Here is an 18,179-nt window from a genome sequence, read left to right on the forward strand (position 1 = left end):
TGCTGCTTGTGCTGACTACACAACTTTTCTTCTATTAAATCTAAACAAATCGCTGTTGCCGCTGCCAAAAACACAAAGCTCATCACTTTTCTGTGTAACAGAGGACTTTTTTCCCCATGTAAGACATGGAGGTTACAAAGAAAATGATGAAGTTTTCATGAACTGGATATACTGTAGAGGTCGTTTACTTCAGCAAGGGAAATGCAAAATAGACATTTGTTTATATTAAGATGTCAGTGGAAATTATTGTAATGGCCCTCCTGCCTGAAATGTGACATGTTAATCTGCAAGTGTCTCTATTCGGTAGCCAAGTTAGTACAGCCAATTTTCAATTCAGGCTGGATTTAGAAGCCTTTTTACTTTACAAACACACACACACACACACACACACAAACACACACACAAACACACACATACAGACTTACTCTCCTGTATCCTCCAGGTGAGGAATCAATCATGTCTATACTGGAAGCAGCGCTGAGGATTTGCCCGTTGCAGATGGCATGCGGGATGTAGACGTTCCCATCGACACAACATTCAATAAACTCCATGTTGTTCTCAGTCAGAGTGCCTGTCTTATCAGTAAACACATACTCCACCTGGGAGGGAGGAAGGGTAGAGTAAGGGCATGGCTGCTGAAAGTTTACATTCAGATATTGTATGCAAATGTTTGTTTGTGTGTGTGTGTGTGTGTGTGTGTGTGTGTGCTGATTTACCTGTCCCAGCTCTTCATTCAGATCGGAGGTGTTGACCTGAGCGCCCTCTCCCAGCTCTTCATCAAACATCTCCTCATCCCAGGTGATGAAATAGGAGCCGAGGAATTTCTGCATCTCCACCGTCACGTACATAGACACTGGGATGATGTAATTAAACAAGACCATGAAAGCGAGGAAGTCTGTGAATGCTCGGATCACCTGCGGTTGGGAGGAAGAAAGACAACAGCGATGCAGTTTTAAGAAAATGAGATTTGAGATTAGGCGGCAATGGTGCGTTTTCAAAGTAGAGGTTGATAAACGGACCACGTGCCGCTGGCGCTCGTTCTCAGTTCTGTGGTTGTACCAGGGCTCATCTCTGTCGGGAGACCACTGCCAAGCGTATTTCAGAACAGTGTTGATCACCGCTTTACTGATTAAGATGCACAGATACACTATGAGAAAGGCATTCATCGACCTGCAGAGAGACAAGGGTTGGGGTCATGGATCGGGAACCTGAACCAATCCACAAAGAACAACTCTAAATTATGCAGTGAGAGGAGTTTAGTCATTAAACATACTTTTCTACAGCGGAGCGCTTTTGAGATTTAGACTGGTAATTGAGCGCCATCTTGGTCTCCATGCCAGTGTAGACTGCAACAGCTGAGAGGAGAGAAAACACTGAGTTACCAAGACAATAATGACATCAGCCTTTCCTTTAACTGTTAAGCAGTGTGAATCTGCAATTTACTACCATAAATATGTTGTGTGTTCTTCAGTGTGGCTCCTCTAAGGAGCAAGTTCTCAGCCCCAAGTGGTCTGCAAGAATAAAACAGAAGCCCTGGCTGTATTTATTTCAAAAACACCATTAAAAACATTTATTTAATCAGAGAAAAAATTCAAAACTAAAGGAAAAGTATATTAAAAAGTACACTCACCTAGCCACAGGCTCTTCTTTGTCCTTGTAAATATTGATCCGTCCCACAAATCTGTGAAAGGTCACAGCGAAATCAAATCAAGACATATCAATAAAGGAAGATTCATTTCTAAGAGGTGGCAGATCTGTGTATAAGATGCATCAGGGAGTGTGTGTCAGACTCACTTGTAGAGGTCAGGCTGCGGTTGTTCACATTCAATAGTGGCATGTAGCGAATCCACCTCCTGCTCTGTTCTAAAGGCCATGGTATCTGGTACAGCATAATAGGTCTGAGATAGAAAGGTGGAGGAAGGGGGAAGAAGAAGAAGACAACAGAGGAAAATGTCACCCATTGCCGCTAATGAGAGCAGGGTTCATTTGACTCCTCAGCCTGGCTTCCTGCAGGTTTTCTAAATGACCAGGACAGCCAGGGAGGTGAGCTGCTAATAAAGCCCTCCCCGGGTCAGCAGAGGAGAGCATGCTGGGAAGGTGAACACAGCGGGAGGTCGCCCCGGGGGCATGTATGAGGAGGGTGGGTGGAGTACTCTTCGCTACACTGTGGGATATGTGTGTGTGCGTGCGTGTGTGTGTATGCTCAGCCATGCATATGGTCATGTGAGCGACACCGATGAACATCAGAGAGGTGAAAATGTGAAACGTGGTGTGTGACATCTTCTGTGAGTCTGAGTGCATGTTTTGATTGAAAATTTTAAGGCTGCAACTAATTATTCTTTTTATTACTCTGCCAATTATTATCTTCATTAATCAATTTATATTTTGCCATTATGTCAGAAAAGTGAAAAATACTAAGGTGACATCTTCAGACTAGAAGGGCGCTCATTAGAGCCTGTATTGTCTGTCAGATCCAGATAATTAGCTGGATCTGCACCAAACTGTACAAAGTCATAGATGTCAACACCATAAATATTTCTGATTTTTTTAGATCCATAAACTATTTCCTGAAAAATTGACAAAAATCTTGCAATGTTAAGGAAAATTATAAAAAAAATTGGATCTGCCCCTAACCAGATCTTTACCAAAATGTAATGTGTTCTTCCCTGGCCCATGCAAATCAGTTTGGCACTTTTTGCATAATACTGCTGAAGAATAAATAGTCAAACAGACACGGGTGAAAACCTAACCTCCTTGGTTGGGGTGAATATTGCTGATTAATTATCTGTCAATCTAAAAGATTAAATTACTAAACATTTATCAATCCAGATCAGTTTAAAATCTGGAGCCAAAACCACAAAACTGTCAGTTTCTAAATGAACATATTGGAGGGAACTGAAAATTTCCAAACCGTAAACAGGTAAGATATAGTGTAAAATCCAAATGTGCTTAGTGAAACTATTGTATAGCATTATATAAGTACGAAGAAGAAGAAGAAAGACTAACTTCCCAATAACACATAATGCCTGGCGACAGTGCTGTTGTTTTCTTTTGTTGTCACTGACATAAAAAATGTTTTCCCACTATATGTAAGTATATAAAACACTGTGTAACAATGCTGGTAATGCCATTATACTAATGTTATTTCAAGAGTAGGAATGCATTATTTGATGAAAAAAATGCTGGACATTTTAGCATTTTAGAAGGCCTTAATATAGCTGTTTAATTTCCCAGACATTTGAAAGACCCATGTTAACCTTTAGGTGTTTCTTTTTAGGGATTTAAATATGGTAACTTTAAGGTTAAGTGAAAAAAAACATTATTATAGTTAAAAATCATGCACTAGTCCTGGCACCTTGTGACTAGACTCTCCATCCAGGCTGGTGGTGGTGACATAGCAGGTCCCATCATGACGGCTCGAGGAGAGCAGGATGAGGTCACAGGGGAAAGTCTCGTCCTCCCTCACAATAACGATGTCCCCCACCTGACGGAGCAGGACAGGCACATCACACACCCCGCAATTTTTGTAAGTATTTTGACAAGAGGTTCACAGAAACACAGAGTAAAAGACACACAGACAGACCTGCGGGTAATCGTCTGCTCATCCTTTAACATCCCTTTTTTTTTTTTTCCAAAGGATTAAGAAGTTGCATAACAGATTATGCGAGCGGAGCAGGCTTAAGCTCTGATAAATCCCATCTCCACGGTGACCATACACATGACACACGCTCTCTGATTTTGCATGATTAATATATTCATCATTATTCCTGCTCCCAATTCACACTCTAATCCTCTCTGTTTGATCTACAGAAGTGAGAAACCTTGGTAGAGAAAAAAAATGCAGAAGACGGAGAGACAGATGGAGAGAGAGGAAGAAAGAAAGGACTAAGTGAGAGAAAGACGGGGACAGTGACAGATTGAGACAAAACAGACAGAAGGAGAGCTTCTTTACATGTGAATGTAAAATGTCTGTCCTGATTAATCAAATTCAGTGAAAACTACTACTATGGTAACATGAACTAACACTCTGTAACCTTTAAGGCTGTGTAGCTGTGTCGAAGCCTCATTCTGAGATGACCCTTTACATCCCACACACTCGACAGGAGCAGCAGACGCAGCAGAAACGAGACCCACCAGCACCTTTTAAATACCCTCTTCACACAATGGGGAAACAAATCTGAAATATACTATACATTTACATAGGAGATGCTGAGCCAGACATTCACATTATGCAGCACCTCTGTTTTCATTCACGCTGGGATGATATGAGAGAGATTTCTGCAGCAACATGCAAGCTCAGTGAAACTGGCTCTTGCTTTTCAACAGAAATGTTGACATTCAATCCTGCATCTGGTACCAGGACTATGACTACTGTAAATAAAACTACATTAATGGGTGTCTTATTTCCTCTACTCTATCATCTCTTTATCATCCTTTCAATCTGCAGCATTGCCTGAAAATGAACACCGTTGGAGTCATTCATTTCCACGGTAGAATTTATATGGATCGATAGTGACCACAAACAACTCCAACTTCTTTTCATTTATTTGTAGCCAATTTAGATGAAGCCATAAAGAAATTCCCTCAAGGCATCACTGAGATATTGTGTTCACGAGAACGGCACGGACCGATGGATTTGTATTCTGATCGGTCGGATTGTAGCCACATTCTGATTTTATTAATCAGAACACGTCTGCAAACCGACCAATCAGAATACAGCTACAAATGAACCAATTAGAACACGACTACAAACCCCCCACCCAACCAGAATGAGGCTACAAACCAACAAATCAGAATAAGGCTACAAAATGTCACCGTGACCCTAACCTTTGACCTATGACCACCAAAATCAAATCACTTCGTTCTTCAGTCCAGGTGAATGTTTGCACCAAATTTCTAAAAATTCCCTAAAGTCCAGCGCTGGCTGGTAACACCAGCCTTTTCCTTTAAGACTTCGGTCCTGGTTATCAACCGATATTACACACGGTAACTGTGAGTGTGTTTTAATGCTTTAGGTCCAAGAGTTTAGTTCCAAATGTCACATCCATCTACCACTGGAGCCAACACGCTTTGAGTCTCTCCAGTAGAGGAGGCTGCAGTTTCAGGACATTTGTAGGACTCTAGTTTTTCATGACACTGCCACCTACTAAGTAACGATTTGTTTTACACATGTGCGTAGAACAATGCTAACCCTACCCCTTACCATAACTCATTTAATGCTAAATTTCAGTCATATAAGACATATCCAGGAATTAGACTGAGCCACACGACCAAACAGTGATCTACTGTTGCATCAGAATGACATAGGAGAACATAAGGGAGCGATGACAGGAATATCCAAACTCATGAAATACATCAGTCCTGTTCATTCTCCAGGGACCTCTTGCATGGTGTGCCAGGGGACACCGATTGTTCCTCTACTACTACTTCAGGGAAATTAATGGCGGGAAAGAAAAGAGAGAACAAGAGAGGAAGGAAACAACGTTAGAGAGGACTGCAGAGAGGAAGAGAAGGGGGGAGTGAGAGCGACAGATATAGAAAAAGTCAGCTATGCAGCAGTACAGTGGTGTTGCTTTGTGGCCTCAGGTGCTATATTGCTCTAATGAGGCCATTCTTACCCGTAGCTTGTGACTCTGCGTCCTCACCACCTTCCCCTGCTGCACCACGTCCACCGGACACTCGTTTATAGAGCAGTCAGCTTTGTGTCTGAGCCAGTCCTCATAGCCCTGAGAGAGATGCAGAAAGAGGGATGCAGCGAGAGAGATTGTGAGGGAGAAGGAAGAGAAAGCCAATGTGTTTGTTGGCAGGGTAGAAACACAAAATATAGATTATTGTGCAGAGAGAATCAGGGCCAGAGCGTAGCATGAGATCAAGAGAGAGAGGGGGAGAGGTGAAAGTCATACGCTGTAATTAATTAGCATTGTGCTCCCTGAGCTTAGTGACCTCTTTCCTGGATTTCTAGCCAACACATCATGTTTTAGATTTATGTCCCAGTAAAGCTCAGGCTTCCTTAGCCAGAACAGCTTCATCTATCACTGATAGTACCCCATCCCTCAGTACTGAGATGTGGTGGAGAGGATGCATCTCCCAGGGGCATGGGATACTCAGCTAGAGTGATTAACAGAGGAGACCATTCATTATCATATTTCTCACATCACCACACATATTCAATGGCATGTCCTTTCGCTCAGAGAGGAATGCGTATATACAGATAATAGAGCAGCCGATTGGTAGAGAGAGAGAGAGAGAGAGAGAGAGAGAGAGAGTATGTGTGTGTGTGTGTTTGTGTATGTTTGTGTGTATATTTGAGGCTGGGAGTTAGTGTGTGTGAGGGGGATGATCGTTGAAGGCAATATTTCCTGGAAATGTGAGCATGTTTGTGTGTGTCCTACCTGTTTTATGGCGGTGACAGTGATAACAAAGAAGAGGGGCAGGCCGCTGGTGACTGGGCTGGTGGGGGTGTCGATGATAAGCTGCAAGGAAAAGAGGAACAGTGGGGGGAAGATGCAAGGGATGGGGGGGAGGGGGGGGAAACAGAGAAGAGAGGGGAAAGGATGCCAAGTAATGCAACGCTGAGTAAGGAAGTGCAGCAGGGAAAAGCTTCTGTAATAAGGAATCAAGCACCAATCTCACAAAGTTAAAGTATCAGAGTAATCAAATCTTGTTTTATGTATCCCATCTGCACTTACAGGAGGGCAATACAGCAAAGCAGGAACTTTGCCGTCAACAAAAAAAAGAAAAAAGGAGCACAAACACTGCTGCTGTGTGCCATGCCCAGTTTGTCTCATTAAGAGGGTGCAGTATTTCACATGCTACTGATAAAACATACAGCACACAAAGACCCAAGCAGCGGCTGCATTGCATTCTGGTAAACTGCTAGTAAAGAAATCGATGATGAGTTCGTCAGCATGTACTGCAATGTAGTGTTTCTCTTTGATTTGGATTTAGACAGACGGACAATGTGCAGTACGACGCTCATCATTTCAGGATAATATCATGGTAGCAATTTCAGATTATATTGGTAATTCAGGTAACCTCAAGAACAGGTGCAGGAATTAACTGTTCATCTTGGATAATTACTCTTATTGTGAAATCGGGAAACATTGAAGGCAGGGTCTTTAACCAACCATGAGTTAATTTAAGGCTATGAGGGTCAAGAAACGTCTGAAAATGCAAAAATGTCATGTACGGCAGTTTGTGGCTCATATGGAATGATATTTTTCTCCGTTTCAAAGATCTACACAATTAAAGTCTACGAGAAACTATAAGAAAAGTTAGTCAAGTAAACTTACTGACTGAATTTTGGTACAGACACTGATGTTCCAAGTAAAGTCCTGTAAATTAAACCAAATCATCTGCTGTGTTTAAAATGTTTTCATCAGATTTTCTGGTTCCATAGATTCAAGAGCAAATAAAGCCAACTTTAAGTTTAAGTTTTGAGCTTCGTAAATTTTAAGTTTTCTTCAAAAAACTACAAAAAAGAATAATCAGCAATCTCATCTACACTACATGGTTACGTACTGTATGTATGAAAAATATGGCCAGCGTTCAGCTGTCTGAACTTCTCCAGCTGCCCTACAAATATCTTGATGCAAAGCCATGGACTATAAATAAACATGGGCCAGTTTCACTTAGGAAAGAAAAACATTACATCACAAAAGTGGCCATTCATGAGATCATACGAAGTTTTTTTTGTTTTTGTTTTAACAAATGGAGAGCTAGGATAGTACTTCCTTCCCTAGCTGTATTTTCGGATTAAACAAATTTACAAACAGGTCGTAGTTTTCATGAAAATCTCACCTGGACCAGGAATATGACCAGGAAGTAGAAGTTAGCGATTCTTCTGAACTGCTCAAACAGGTTCTTGGGGATGAAGTTCCAGAAAGTGTACTGTGGGACAGAGTGACAGCAAAATGACTACCACACACATAAAAACAGGGAGAGAGACAATGGTGCATCGTAACAATCCCTCTGGCAAGACTAATGCTGACGCACAGCTTGATGAACACGAGAAGAGCGAAATGTGTCATCCTTAAAAAACATGGCCACAATAGGGATTACATGGTTGTCTGAATATGAAACAAAGGAATAGCGTGGTGATGAACAGTGCTGTGGCACTGACTCATGGGCTGTGGCTCGCTCACCTTGGAGGAGACAATGCGGTTGTCGGGGTAACGCTGAGGGATGTAGGCCTCAGCTCCCGGAGGGGGTTCTTTATGCCCGATGTACACCGTCCGGCTGTCCACCCAGTTCTCCTCCCCCACACACTGAGGGAGACAGAGATGATATATACTGTAGATATAAATAGCAAAACAGGTAGAGAGGAAGAAATGGGTTCAATCACACTGTTCAACTGCATTCACTTACAATTCATGACCTACTTACTATTACCTGACTTGTATTTTTATAACCACATTGATTCAATTTAAAATTAATGTCACCAACCCTCACCAACACTTTACACTCATGCCAAAATTTCTATAAACCATTCTTTTACCAAATGCAGACTGACACAGTATGAACAATACATTGTCTGCTACATATTTATACATCTGTAGTTTATAATTATTATCCGAAGTTGAGTCTTCTGCCACACAGAGCTAATATACCAAATTTTATAGGATGTACAATTTTGTATTTTGTTCTCAGCAATAGCAACACTAATGCTGAAAGGATTAGGGGAATAGTCAATTGCCAACTATACTGATAATCCATCAATTCCTTATTAAGCAAAAATGTCAATGATTTACTAGTTTTAGCTTCTCAAATGTGAGGGTTTTCCTGGTTTTCTGTTTGAGATCACACAAAATAGTACAGATGCACGGATGCATCAGATCAGTAGTGTGGGGCCGATACTGACCTTTTTAAACCGATCGGGTATTGGCCATGATGTGGCCGATCCACAACATCACGTTTTCTTAGTTAATTACACTAATTTAGTCTCACAGTAATTGTGGCCTCATTTTAAATACAAAATAATTCCAATGAGTTCCACGCAATGTGGTATATAGATTGTGAAAAAGATCAGTACCCTGCATCAGAAGATACTGAGTTGAGGTCTGGGAATCAGTATTTGAGGTCGGTATGTGTGAGTGTGTGTATGGAAAGTACGAATGTGTGAGTGTATGGGTGGATGTCGCATGTAAGTGCTTTGAGTGGTTGATAAGATTAGGAAAGCACTAGATAAGTGTACGCCATTTACCACTTAGTATTGAGAGAGAAAAAGTTGGATTGGTATACTGCCACTAAACAACTAGTTTCGATTTATTCCTCAATGAAATAAATCAAATCAATGAAACAGACGCAATATCAATTATAATGAAAATGTTATTAATGATTAATTCCTTTCAAAATTTCGATCAGCTTAGACGGACACTGTCCTGGATTTAACATTGCGATAAAGAAACAGAATGTTACACAAGACTGTGTTACACGACTTCAATAACTTCTTTTAACAAACAACCGCGCAGACAAGACAGGGCCGACTAAAGGATGAGCGTATGTTTGTTGATGTGTGTAGGTGGGATCAGCTCTGAGTCACACAAGTGTGGATTTGTCATTTATCTTCTCAATTCTTCCTGCAGGACCCCTCTGCAATCTGCACTTCACTGCAGCCGCTCATTATTCTTTTTCCTCTGCACAGGTCCACAACAACACGCAACTCTGTGAATCTAATGTCTAGATACAAAATAATGAATACATATTGGATCGTGTGCATGCAAACCTCCATCTCTGTTCATCTCTCATCTATATTATGTCTAAGTAGCCCCCCGGGGACCAACACAGTGCATTCTGGGATTTTAGCGCAGCACATATTTTTTCCAAGGTGTCCTTCATTAAAAACTATTGTGGGACAAGTGCTCTACAAGAAAAAAACAAGAGTGAAGCGACCACAACATTCAGCTGTTTGTTTCCATCTGGCTTCCTACATGGCTCCTAATGCTTTGGCCTGAGTGGGCAGTGTGAGCGTAGCCTTTGGCAAAGCAGTCTGCCTGACACAGCTCAAATCAGAAGTGTTGACCATTAGCAGAAAAGTTCTGGAACAAGCACCTCAGTGGAAGCAGCGCTTCGCTGCTTTAAATGTCCTCAACATTTTGGCAGAGATATAGCTCATCATTGCCAATGAGCAGAACTTTTAATGTCTTTGTGTTAAGAGTCCACATGATGTAAATTTAACACTCTAATCTTGTTACACTGATTCCCAGTAACCTTGTAGTCGAAATCCATAAATTTTAACAAGCATAAGTTTGGACACAAGCTCAAACGAAGGCTACTTAACTTTTCCTGACTGAAATCTGCAGAAAAAAATAGCAAATCACAATAGTGAAAAGCTCAGAGTCACACATCTAAACTTATCCACTGTGATCAACAGGCGCTTAGCAGGGGGATAAAAATAGACTTGAAGCCAACAGTGTCAGCCGGCTTGAGACCCCTTCAAAACATTAGGAGGGCAACATGACCCAGAGAGATACAGTGAAATGGAAAGAAAGAGAGAGATGGAAAGTGAGGCGAAAAAAAGAGAAGCAGACAGAGGGGGAGCAAGCAGCAGGGGCAGGAGTCGCAGGGGGACAGAAGAATATGACACATAATGACAGAAAGAAAGAGTAAAACCAAGGCAGATTACACTTACAAGTTCCTTTATAAAGGGAATGTAAATGACCAAAACAAACTGTTAAAAATACATGCAATCTGTTGTAGAGATATAGAGTGTCATGTTCACTGGTCTCAAGTCAGAACTGTGTCAGTAGAAGGTCAAAAATAACTCCCTGGATCCTGTTCTTCAAACATGCCTTAAATAATGCGCGCTAACATCATGTTAGCTAGCTAAAATTATCATGTTAAAGAGGCAATATGTCAGTATTTTAGTTTAGGACATTAAAAAATTAACTAAGATTATCAACAGAATGTGAGGAAATAACAGTTTTGACGTTTTGTCAAAGACGTCTATGTGTTGTGTCGCACGGACATCTATTGAAGTTAGCATGCGGTCTCGTCTTTGTACCTCAAGAAGCAATATTAGGTCAGCGCTGTTGCGTCTAATCTGCCCTCAGTCCAACGTGAGAGAATTGAGTATTAGGAACTGACTATAAACCTGTGTTGCAGCTTTCCGCTCTCAACGACATTCCTCAAGCTCAGCTATTGATGCTGCTGCTCTCCCTGATGCTCCTCAACCTCTCGTGGTTCGTCCTCGTCTCCTGCCACCACCACATCTGTCCTGTCTGACTGGGCAGACTGGGTGTGACATTGTCTTCGTCGTCACTAACGTTAGTTAACGTTGTCCCAGTACGTCCAATGACCACAAGGGAAGGAGAGGACGGAAGAGGGACCAAAGACTGCATTTCCTTGTTTCTTATGATATGTGTGGACACCGCAGCTTTTTGGCAATATGCTGCCCCCTATTTGTTTGGAGTATGAACTGGACAGTTGGCTAATTCTCACACATTGCCTCTTTAAAAACTGTTTATTGCTCTGACAACATCTTCAGTTATAAATAATCAAATCAAGTGTGCAGTAAAAACACAGGCTCTTTATCTAGGGTTGGACAATAAACAAACTTAACAGTAAGCGCAATGAATCTGTTACTAAAGGACAACATCCACAGTTTCCTATAAAACACAACTACTCTAACTGAATCCCATAAAACAAACTGAGGATAGTGACAACAAGCAATAATATTAGAACAGATGCTCAACCAGCAAATCAACATACAGTCTACTCCAGAACAATACAAACTGGTCATATTGTTAAAATAATTAATCAACACAAGTTGATAACAAATGCATTATATCAGGGAGAGAGGATGTTAAATGAAAAAGATCAATTAAATGATGACTTTAAATGAGCCCTCACACAAAGAAAACCATATTTTACATACAGGTGGGCTAGGCAGAAATTGAACATTATGATTTACTGTCTTAAATGAGTGATTTTGAGCAAAGTGTAACTTTTAGTAACAATTAGTTACTGAGATTGATTTTTGTTTTACACACATGTTTGGTGTCATACAGTGCAACGGTGGATCATCATTTGATCCATGTTGTGGTATACAACATTTCTGGAAATATTTTTTCATAAATATTATAGCAGTTTCAACCATATCTCCCATCTACATATAAGTCAACATAATATCCACCTCTTTCCACTTCTACTTCTGTTTAGTTTTTTCTCCTAAATACGCATTTCCCTGATTTGATCATTTATCCCGTCATCACTCTATCTGCACTATTTCCTCTCTTAGCGAGTGTCACACCCTGACATGGTGACTGTGGGAGAGGGATGGAGAAAGACGCAGAGAGATTGCATTGTGGTTTGTAGTTATCTGATCATTAATCCTCACTGATCCGTATCAACCCCCGGCCCACTGTTCCCTTTTCATTCTACTGCTCCATCAGACAAAGTGGCTGGCTGGTTGGTTGGAGGACATGGAGGCTTTGTCTTTATTAACAACACTGAAACAGCCTCCTCACAGAGAGGCTGGTCTTACATCAATCATCAACAATGACAGGATGGATTTGATAACAGAAAACGTCCCACCACTGCAACTTTTCCTTTTATGTTTCAAACTGTACAATGGTGCACTCTCTTGGCTGGATGTTTTTCAGCTGTTTAAACTCTGAATTCATGAGAGAGAACAGATGCAGGTCTGCTATTTTTAACATCTGAAATGCTGCTTTACTATTTCTAGTTCTGGCTTTCTCTCGTGGCGTGCCTAGCATTCACAGATGCATTGCTCCATAGCCTTTTACAGGACTATGGATGGGTTAATCTTCATAGTGGAAAAGTGACCCCTGACCCCAGTACTGCCAGGATCTATCCATGCTGTCTTCATGATGTGGGTCCTTTCTACCACAGAGGTGTAATAAAAGGTATACACCATTAGCCGGCTTGATTAAAATGATCATGTCTCATCCCTCCTCCACCGTCACACCATGCTGTGCTGCAGAGGCACACAGCATGTTGAGCAGGTATCCTTCATTAACTCACAGATCAAATTCCCCTGACTGAACTCTTCCCTAATGAACTGCTCATGTCAGCTGGACAGAGGATGTAGAAACATACAAACATGGTTACACAACACCCATGTGCAGGATGTGATACATTTGAGTAGATTATCAATTTAACAGCCACCATTATGAGAATATAGAAAATGATAATTGGAAAAATGTTACTATTGAGAGCAATTTAAAATATGAAGGTGCAAATGTTTCTGAAACAGTAACAGCCATGTGGCCGGTTGTGGCTGTTCTTTGTATGTTCAGAGCCTAAATGTACGAAAAAAACAGTTCTCACATAGTTCTCACACATTAGTCGTTGTGAATATTTATGGCCCCTAACTACCAGGTGTGACTGTAGACTAGCTAACTGGGCTAACTGACAAAGCCAATGTCGCTCGCTAATATACAGTATGACCAGTTTAGATTGAAAGGTAAAAGTTGAATGGACCCTTCATGAATTGTTCTTTCATAATGACATAATAACACAAATATCCCCAAAATAACAAAACATTACGCAAAATAACTAGTTGAATAGCATTGGATAGGTGAGTTTCCAGTATAAATAACTGATTATTTTCATTTATACTTTACAACATTACACAACTGCAACTAGCTAGTAGTTACAAAGAACTTAATAATAAGGATTTTACACACAAACCTAGTAATGAATTTATGAATAGCTGGCACGACCTAATCCTGTTTGTGTATCCGAATGTATGAGCAAAGTTTCACTGATCTGATCAGAGAAAGTAGCATAATTGCTTATCAAACCCTCTCTGTGTAAATTTTGGGTAGGAATGTTGAAAGAAATGCAATAACTTATTGGTAGAAGCTCGGGAAGTCTGCCATAGCATTGGGCAAAGATAAAAGGAGCCTGGAGACCTTGATCAGCTAAAAAGGAAGGAGGCTACCTGTTCAATATGCACTCCACTGCTACTCATTTGCCATTAATCACCATAGCAACACAGTATGCCGGCAGCTATGCTACATCTGCAAGTTCATAACAGAAAGAAACAGCTTCACACGGAGGCTTTGTTATGTATAGACTGAAGATCAAATGCGTCGCATTTTCTCCTTAATTTAATGCAGTGAAACTGGATTCGACAAGATATTATGAGATTTTAAGGAAAATATGTAAGTATTACTATTCCAGACAATATCCCCAGGATCTCCTTGGTGCTTTTATTTGGTTCAGCTAGGACTTATTAAAAATCCTTTTTTCTGGAACAAAGTAGAATGAAAGAAAAAAACATCAAAAGCAGCGGCGAGGAAGAAACTAATTAAGTAAGGAGATGGAACTTAGCTCAAAGGGAATGTAAGTGCCATTAGCTGTTATAATTATTTATTAGAGAATAATATTATGGGGAAAATGCTTCACAGGTGCAGACAGAAAACACAGACGTAGCAGTATTTTGGTTTGAAAATTTGGAAAAAGTAGTGACCTTCAGCCAGTACACACTATCTCCTCAGCTGACACTGATGACAAAAGCCACCAGACCCCTGATGACGCAAATAACTGTATATCTGCAACAAAATCAAAGGATAAATATTAGGAGATTACTTTAAAATGACAAAATTTATATTCCGTTGTTGCCCTAGCTCCCTCTCCCACTTGACTTGCCGTGATCCAACTGTTACATAAGTCTTTAATCCAGCTGTGCTACTTCTCCTCTCCCGTCCTCCTCTTCTCTCCTTTTTCTCCCACCACTGTAATCTGCATCCTAAAAAACCCTCTTTCTCATCTTGTCTGCTTTCAGCGCCGACAACATTCTAACACAGGCTCGAAACTGTGCCTTCTAATGAAACGTCTGTCTTCAGGGACACGCTGTGGGAAACAGAAATCATTCTTACGAAGCAGCACGCCAATGCACGGCTGTTGTGTCTGATATACAGGCTGGCCAGCGGGCAAAGCTCGGCCCAAACACAAATCCTCTGTGTTTTTCTCACCTACAGCCTCTGTCTCTCCTCCGGGGCCCCAACTCTAAGGGGGGCAGGGGACAGGAATAGACTGCCCTTAACTGTTTGTAGCAGTGCGAACCACTGTGGTAAACAGTAATCTAGCAGGCTGTGTTCGGCCTTTCAACACCAGCCCGGGGACTCAAAGAGCTGTAAAGTTGCTAGAAACCTTTCTAAAGCCCTTCAGCACTCCGGGACCTGCTGCCACCTTTTTGATCAAAGGCAGACATCGCTGGCCTTTCTCTTTTATCTGCTGAGGTTGTGAGAGGTCTCTGCAAGAATAACAGTTACACATTCAGAGATAAGATGTAAAGGAGGGTGAGGATAGAGGGGGACAAGGGTAAATCAAGCTGAAGGCAGGAGAGCGTAGTGGCCACGAGGCTGATATAGATCAAAATGCTGTTATCACAAGAGAACATTACATGACATAAAAGGTAAGCTGTACAAATAAGATGATATATTGAAGTTCCTATAAGGTATTAGGTTTTTTTTTTTTCAACATCCCCCACATATAAGCATCGTTCTTATCCAGATCATGACCTCATACATTTCTCACGTTTTGTGCCTGTCTGAGGCATAACGCCATCGCTATTATTATTACTACCAGATGACAAAAAGGGCACGGAAGAGAGGGGAGTGGAGACACTTGCAACAAATGCACTGACCAACACGTGCACACACACACACACGCACACACACACACGCACACACACGCACACACACACACACACACACACACACACACACACACACACACACACACACTAACACACACACTAACATGCACACACAATTATGTGTTTAAACCACTGGAGGTCATTTACCAGATAAATTAATTATAAATAAAAATCTCTTCCTGCCATTTCGTGGCCCTGGGTCAGCTGACATACCAAGAGTGCACACATACACACACTCCTATTATACTGTATATCTTATTGCATGAGGGCTTAGCATAGCTTTTATTCCAGCAGAGAGAAAAAAGTTGAACAGATTTAGGTTATTACGCAACAAAATGTCCCATTTAAACTTCATGCACTGCAAAACACCATGACACCATATTTTTCTTTACAAAAACTATTTACCGAACTGTAAAGGCTCAATTCACCAGCGATTTTTCTTGAGTTAGAAAACAGACTTATGAGCAGGACAGAATGCACCGCCTTGAGAAAATTTAATTTCCTTCTCATTATAAAGTGCTGCACTGGATACATCTGAATAACTGTCTGCAGCTAACAATAAAGTTTATCAGGCAAAACAGTTTCCCGCTGCAGAGTGAAAGCTGATGCACCAGTGGTCAAGATGTAGGTTTAGTAATAAACATGTGAACACAGGTCATAACAAAGACTGTTGTCTTTTATGATTAAATTTCTTTTTTGGGTGTCTACAGTACTTTTTAGTTCGAGTTGTTTAGTTCATGTTTGTTTAAGTCAGACTCTAATGGCCTGTCATCGTTCATATTGGTTGTTGCACTTTGCCGTTCTAACCCTGAAAAGTCTGGTGTGCTGTACTTTATAGATATATTAAAACAAACCAAACCAAAAGCAACGCAGAGTTGAGAGACACAAATGTCCCTCGCATAAAAATACGTCAAGGACAAACCACAAGTCAGTGACAGCGTGATAATAAGGGAACAAGATATGAAGTGAAAGGCTCATAAACTTGCCCAGTGGAGTAGAGTGAACTAAATCAGACGTATATCCTTTAATGGCTCAAGGTGATTTACAAATTCTGCATTTTTTTTTCTTTCTTTTTTTTGATAAACGTATGAAGGCGTTGGAGGCTGGTTACATTTGGATAGTGACCTTGATGTGAGTTAACTGCTCTCTGTCCAGAGAAAAGGCTTGGACGTCGTGCTTATCACACGCAACCTTGCATGATGTAATGTTTGTTCTTCTGCATAGTCTCACTAAGGAGCAGCTGTTCAGAATACGGCAGGGTTAACAGAGGGTGATTCGCAAAGCAACACAGGCCCACATATACGTCAACCATCTGTCCAATTCCAAATCAATATGTGGATAGTTAAATTAATGATTAATTCCTTGTCTACTTCATAATGTTGCGGAGTGAGGATGCAAAGGGAAAAGGGTGAGAGATGAGGGGCGTCTTCAATAACCCCAGCCCTCCCTCCTCCTCCTCTCCGCCTCCGTGGTGGATCTGATTTCCCCTGATATTAGCCCTGCTGGAGCATCCGTCAAGCTCCCTACACTGTCACCTGCCCGCTGCACACACAAATACACACACAGTGAACACTAATGTGTACAATACAATCTTGACGAATCAGAAACACACACACACACACACACACACACACAAAAGCATGCACCCTTGCGCACAGACAGATAGTTATCTTCAAAGCACCTGAGCCAGTTTTAAGGTCAGGTTAAAGGGTCGCAGACTGTATGCAGCAGATGTGTCGATACTCCAGAGGTGCCCAGTCTGATGAACATCACCGGGCCCCCTGTCAGAGTTGGTTCTTACTAGACACTTTTTTTTTTCTTGTCTTCAATTCAGCTGCCCACAAGCCAGCTGCTTCCTGCACTGGAAGATAATCAGAAGCTGCTGATGGCGCCAGCCTGTACAGACCACACCATCCAGTAACACAGTTATAGCTCACCATCATCCGCTTTGATATGATGTGGATATTTCCTGCTCACAGAGAGACTACATCACCAATTAAAGATAATGAAGTGGCCCTGCTGTACTCTGTCTTTTAGTTAGAGTGAGTTTTACTGAGCACCTCTATTTTAACCTGCACAACTTTCTGCTCCATCAGGCTGGAAGTGAGACCAGTTCACAAACTAACGCAGCAGAAAGAGTCTCTACAAAGGCCTCTCAAGTCTGTATTGGGATTTATTGCCTATGCAGACCAGGGCAACTGGAAGCCATGAGATAGTTTAAGCATGTTGTAGTTCACTAAAACAACTTAAGTGGGCCAGCCAAGTTCATTTCTATTCTACACATTCACCAGCCGTCACTGCATCTGTAGCCACTGGCACATTCCCTATTCAGCCTCACAAAAAACATTGTAAAGCCCACAGTCAATGGCCTGCCAAAGCAGCTGGAGTGAAATGTTTATCATTGCAGACGAGCAACGTGTTTACCCCCCCCCCCCACCCCCCGCAGGGTGGTGTGCAATCCAATCTGCAACTCATTTCATAGATGCAATAGAAATAGAAATATGAAACATGCATTATATACAGGATATACACACAGAGCTACAGTTGTGAC

At 41.4% G+C, this 18,179-nt stretch overlaps 1 protein-coding gene across 4 annotated transcripts in view; it reads right to left on the bottom strand.

The window, feature by feature from the left end:
- The window catches only part of LOC111654355 (phospholipid-transporting ATPase IH-like), a 34,369-nt gene that overhangs the window by 15,723 nt on the left and 467 nt on the right, over positions 1-18,179 (bottom strand). For all 4 annotated transcript variants that reach the window (XM_087173699.1, XM_023405333.2, XM_023405334.2 and 1 more), the window contains exons 2-13: positions 8,145-8,267; positions 7,801-7,890; positions 6,393-6,473; positions 5,619-5,726; positions 3,356-3,484; positions 1,795-1,898; positions 1,631-1,681; positions 1,447-1,511; positions 1,274-1,355; positions 1,020-1,170; positions 717-914; positions 426-599 (exon numbers count right to left, since the gene is read on the bottom strand). In XM_087173699.1, coding sequence (XP_087029825.1) covers positions 426-599; positions 717-914; positions 1,020-1,170; positions 1,274-1,355; positions 1,447-1,511; positions 1,631-1,681; positions 1,795-1,898; positions 3,356-3,484; positions 5,619-5,726; positions 6,393-6,473; positions 7,801-7,890; positions 8,145-8,267 — 1,356 coding nt within the window. The remainder of the gene's footprint in view (positions 1-425; positions 600-716; positions 915-1,019; positions 1,171-1,273; positions 1,356-1,446; positions 1,512-1,630; positions 1,682-1,794; positions 1,899-3,355; positions 3,485-5,618; positions 5,727-6,392; positions 6,474-7,800; positions 7,891-8,144; positions 8,268-18,179) is intronic.

The sequence above is a fragment of the Seriola lalandi genome, unplaced genomic scaffold, assembly GCF_002814215.2.
Source record: "Seriola lalandi dorsalis isolate HSWRI2012SDOR001 ecotype SW California unplaced genomic scaffold, Sedor1 jcf7180002054272, whole genome shotgun sequence".
Taxonomy (NCBI): domain Eukaryota; kingdom Metazoa; phylum Chordata; class Actinopteri; order Carangiformes; family Carangidae; genus Seriola; species Seriola lalandi.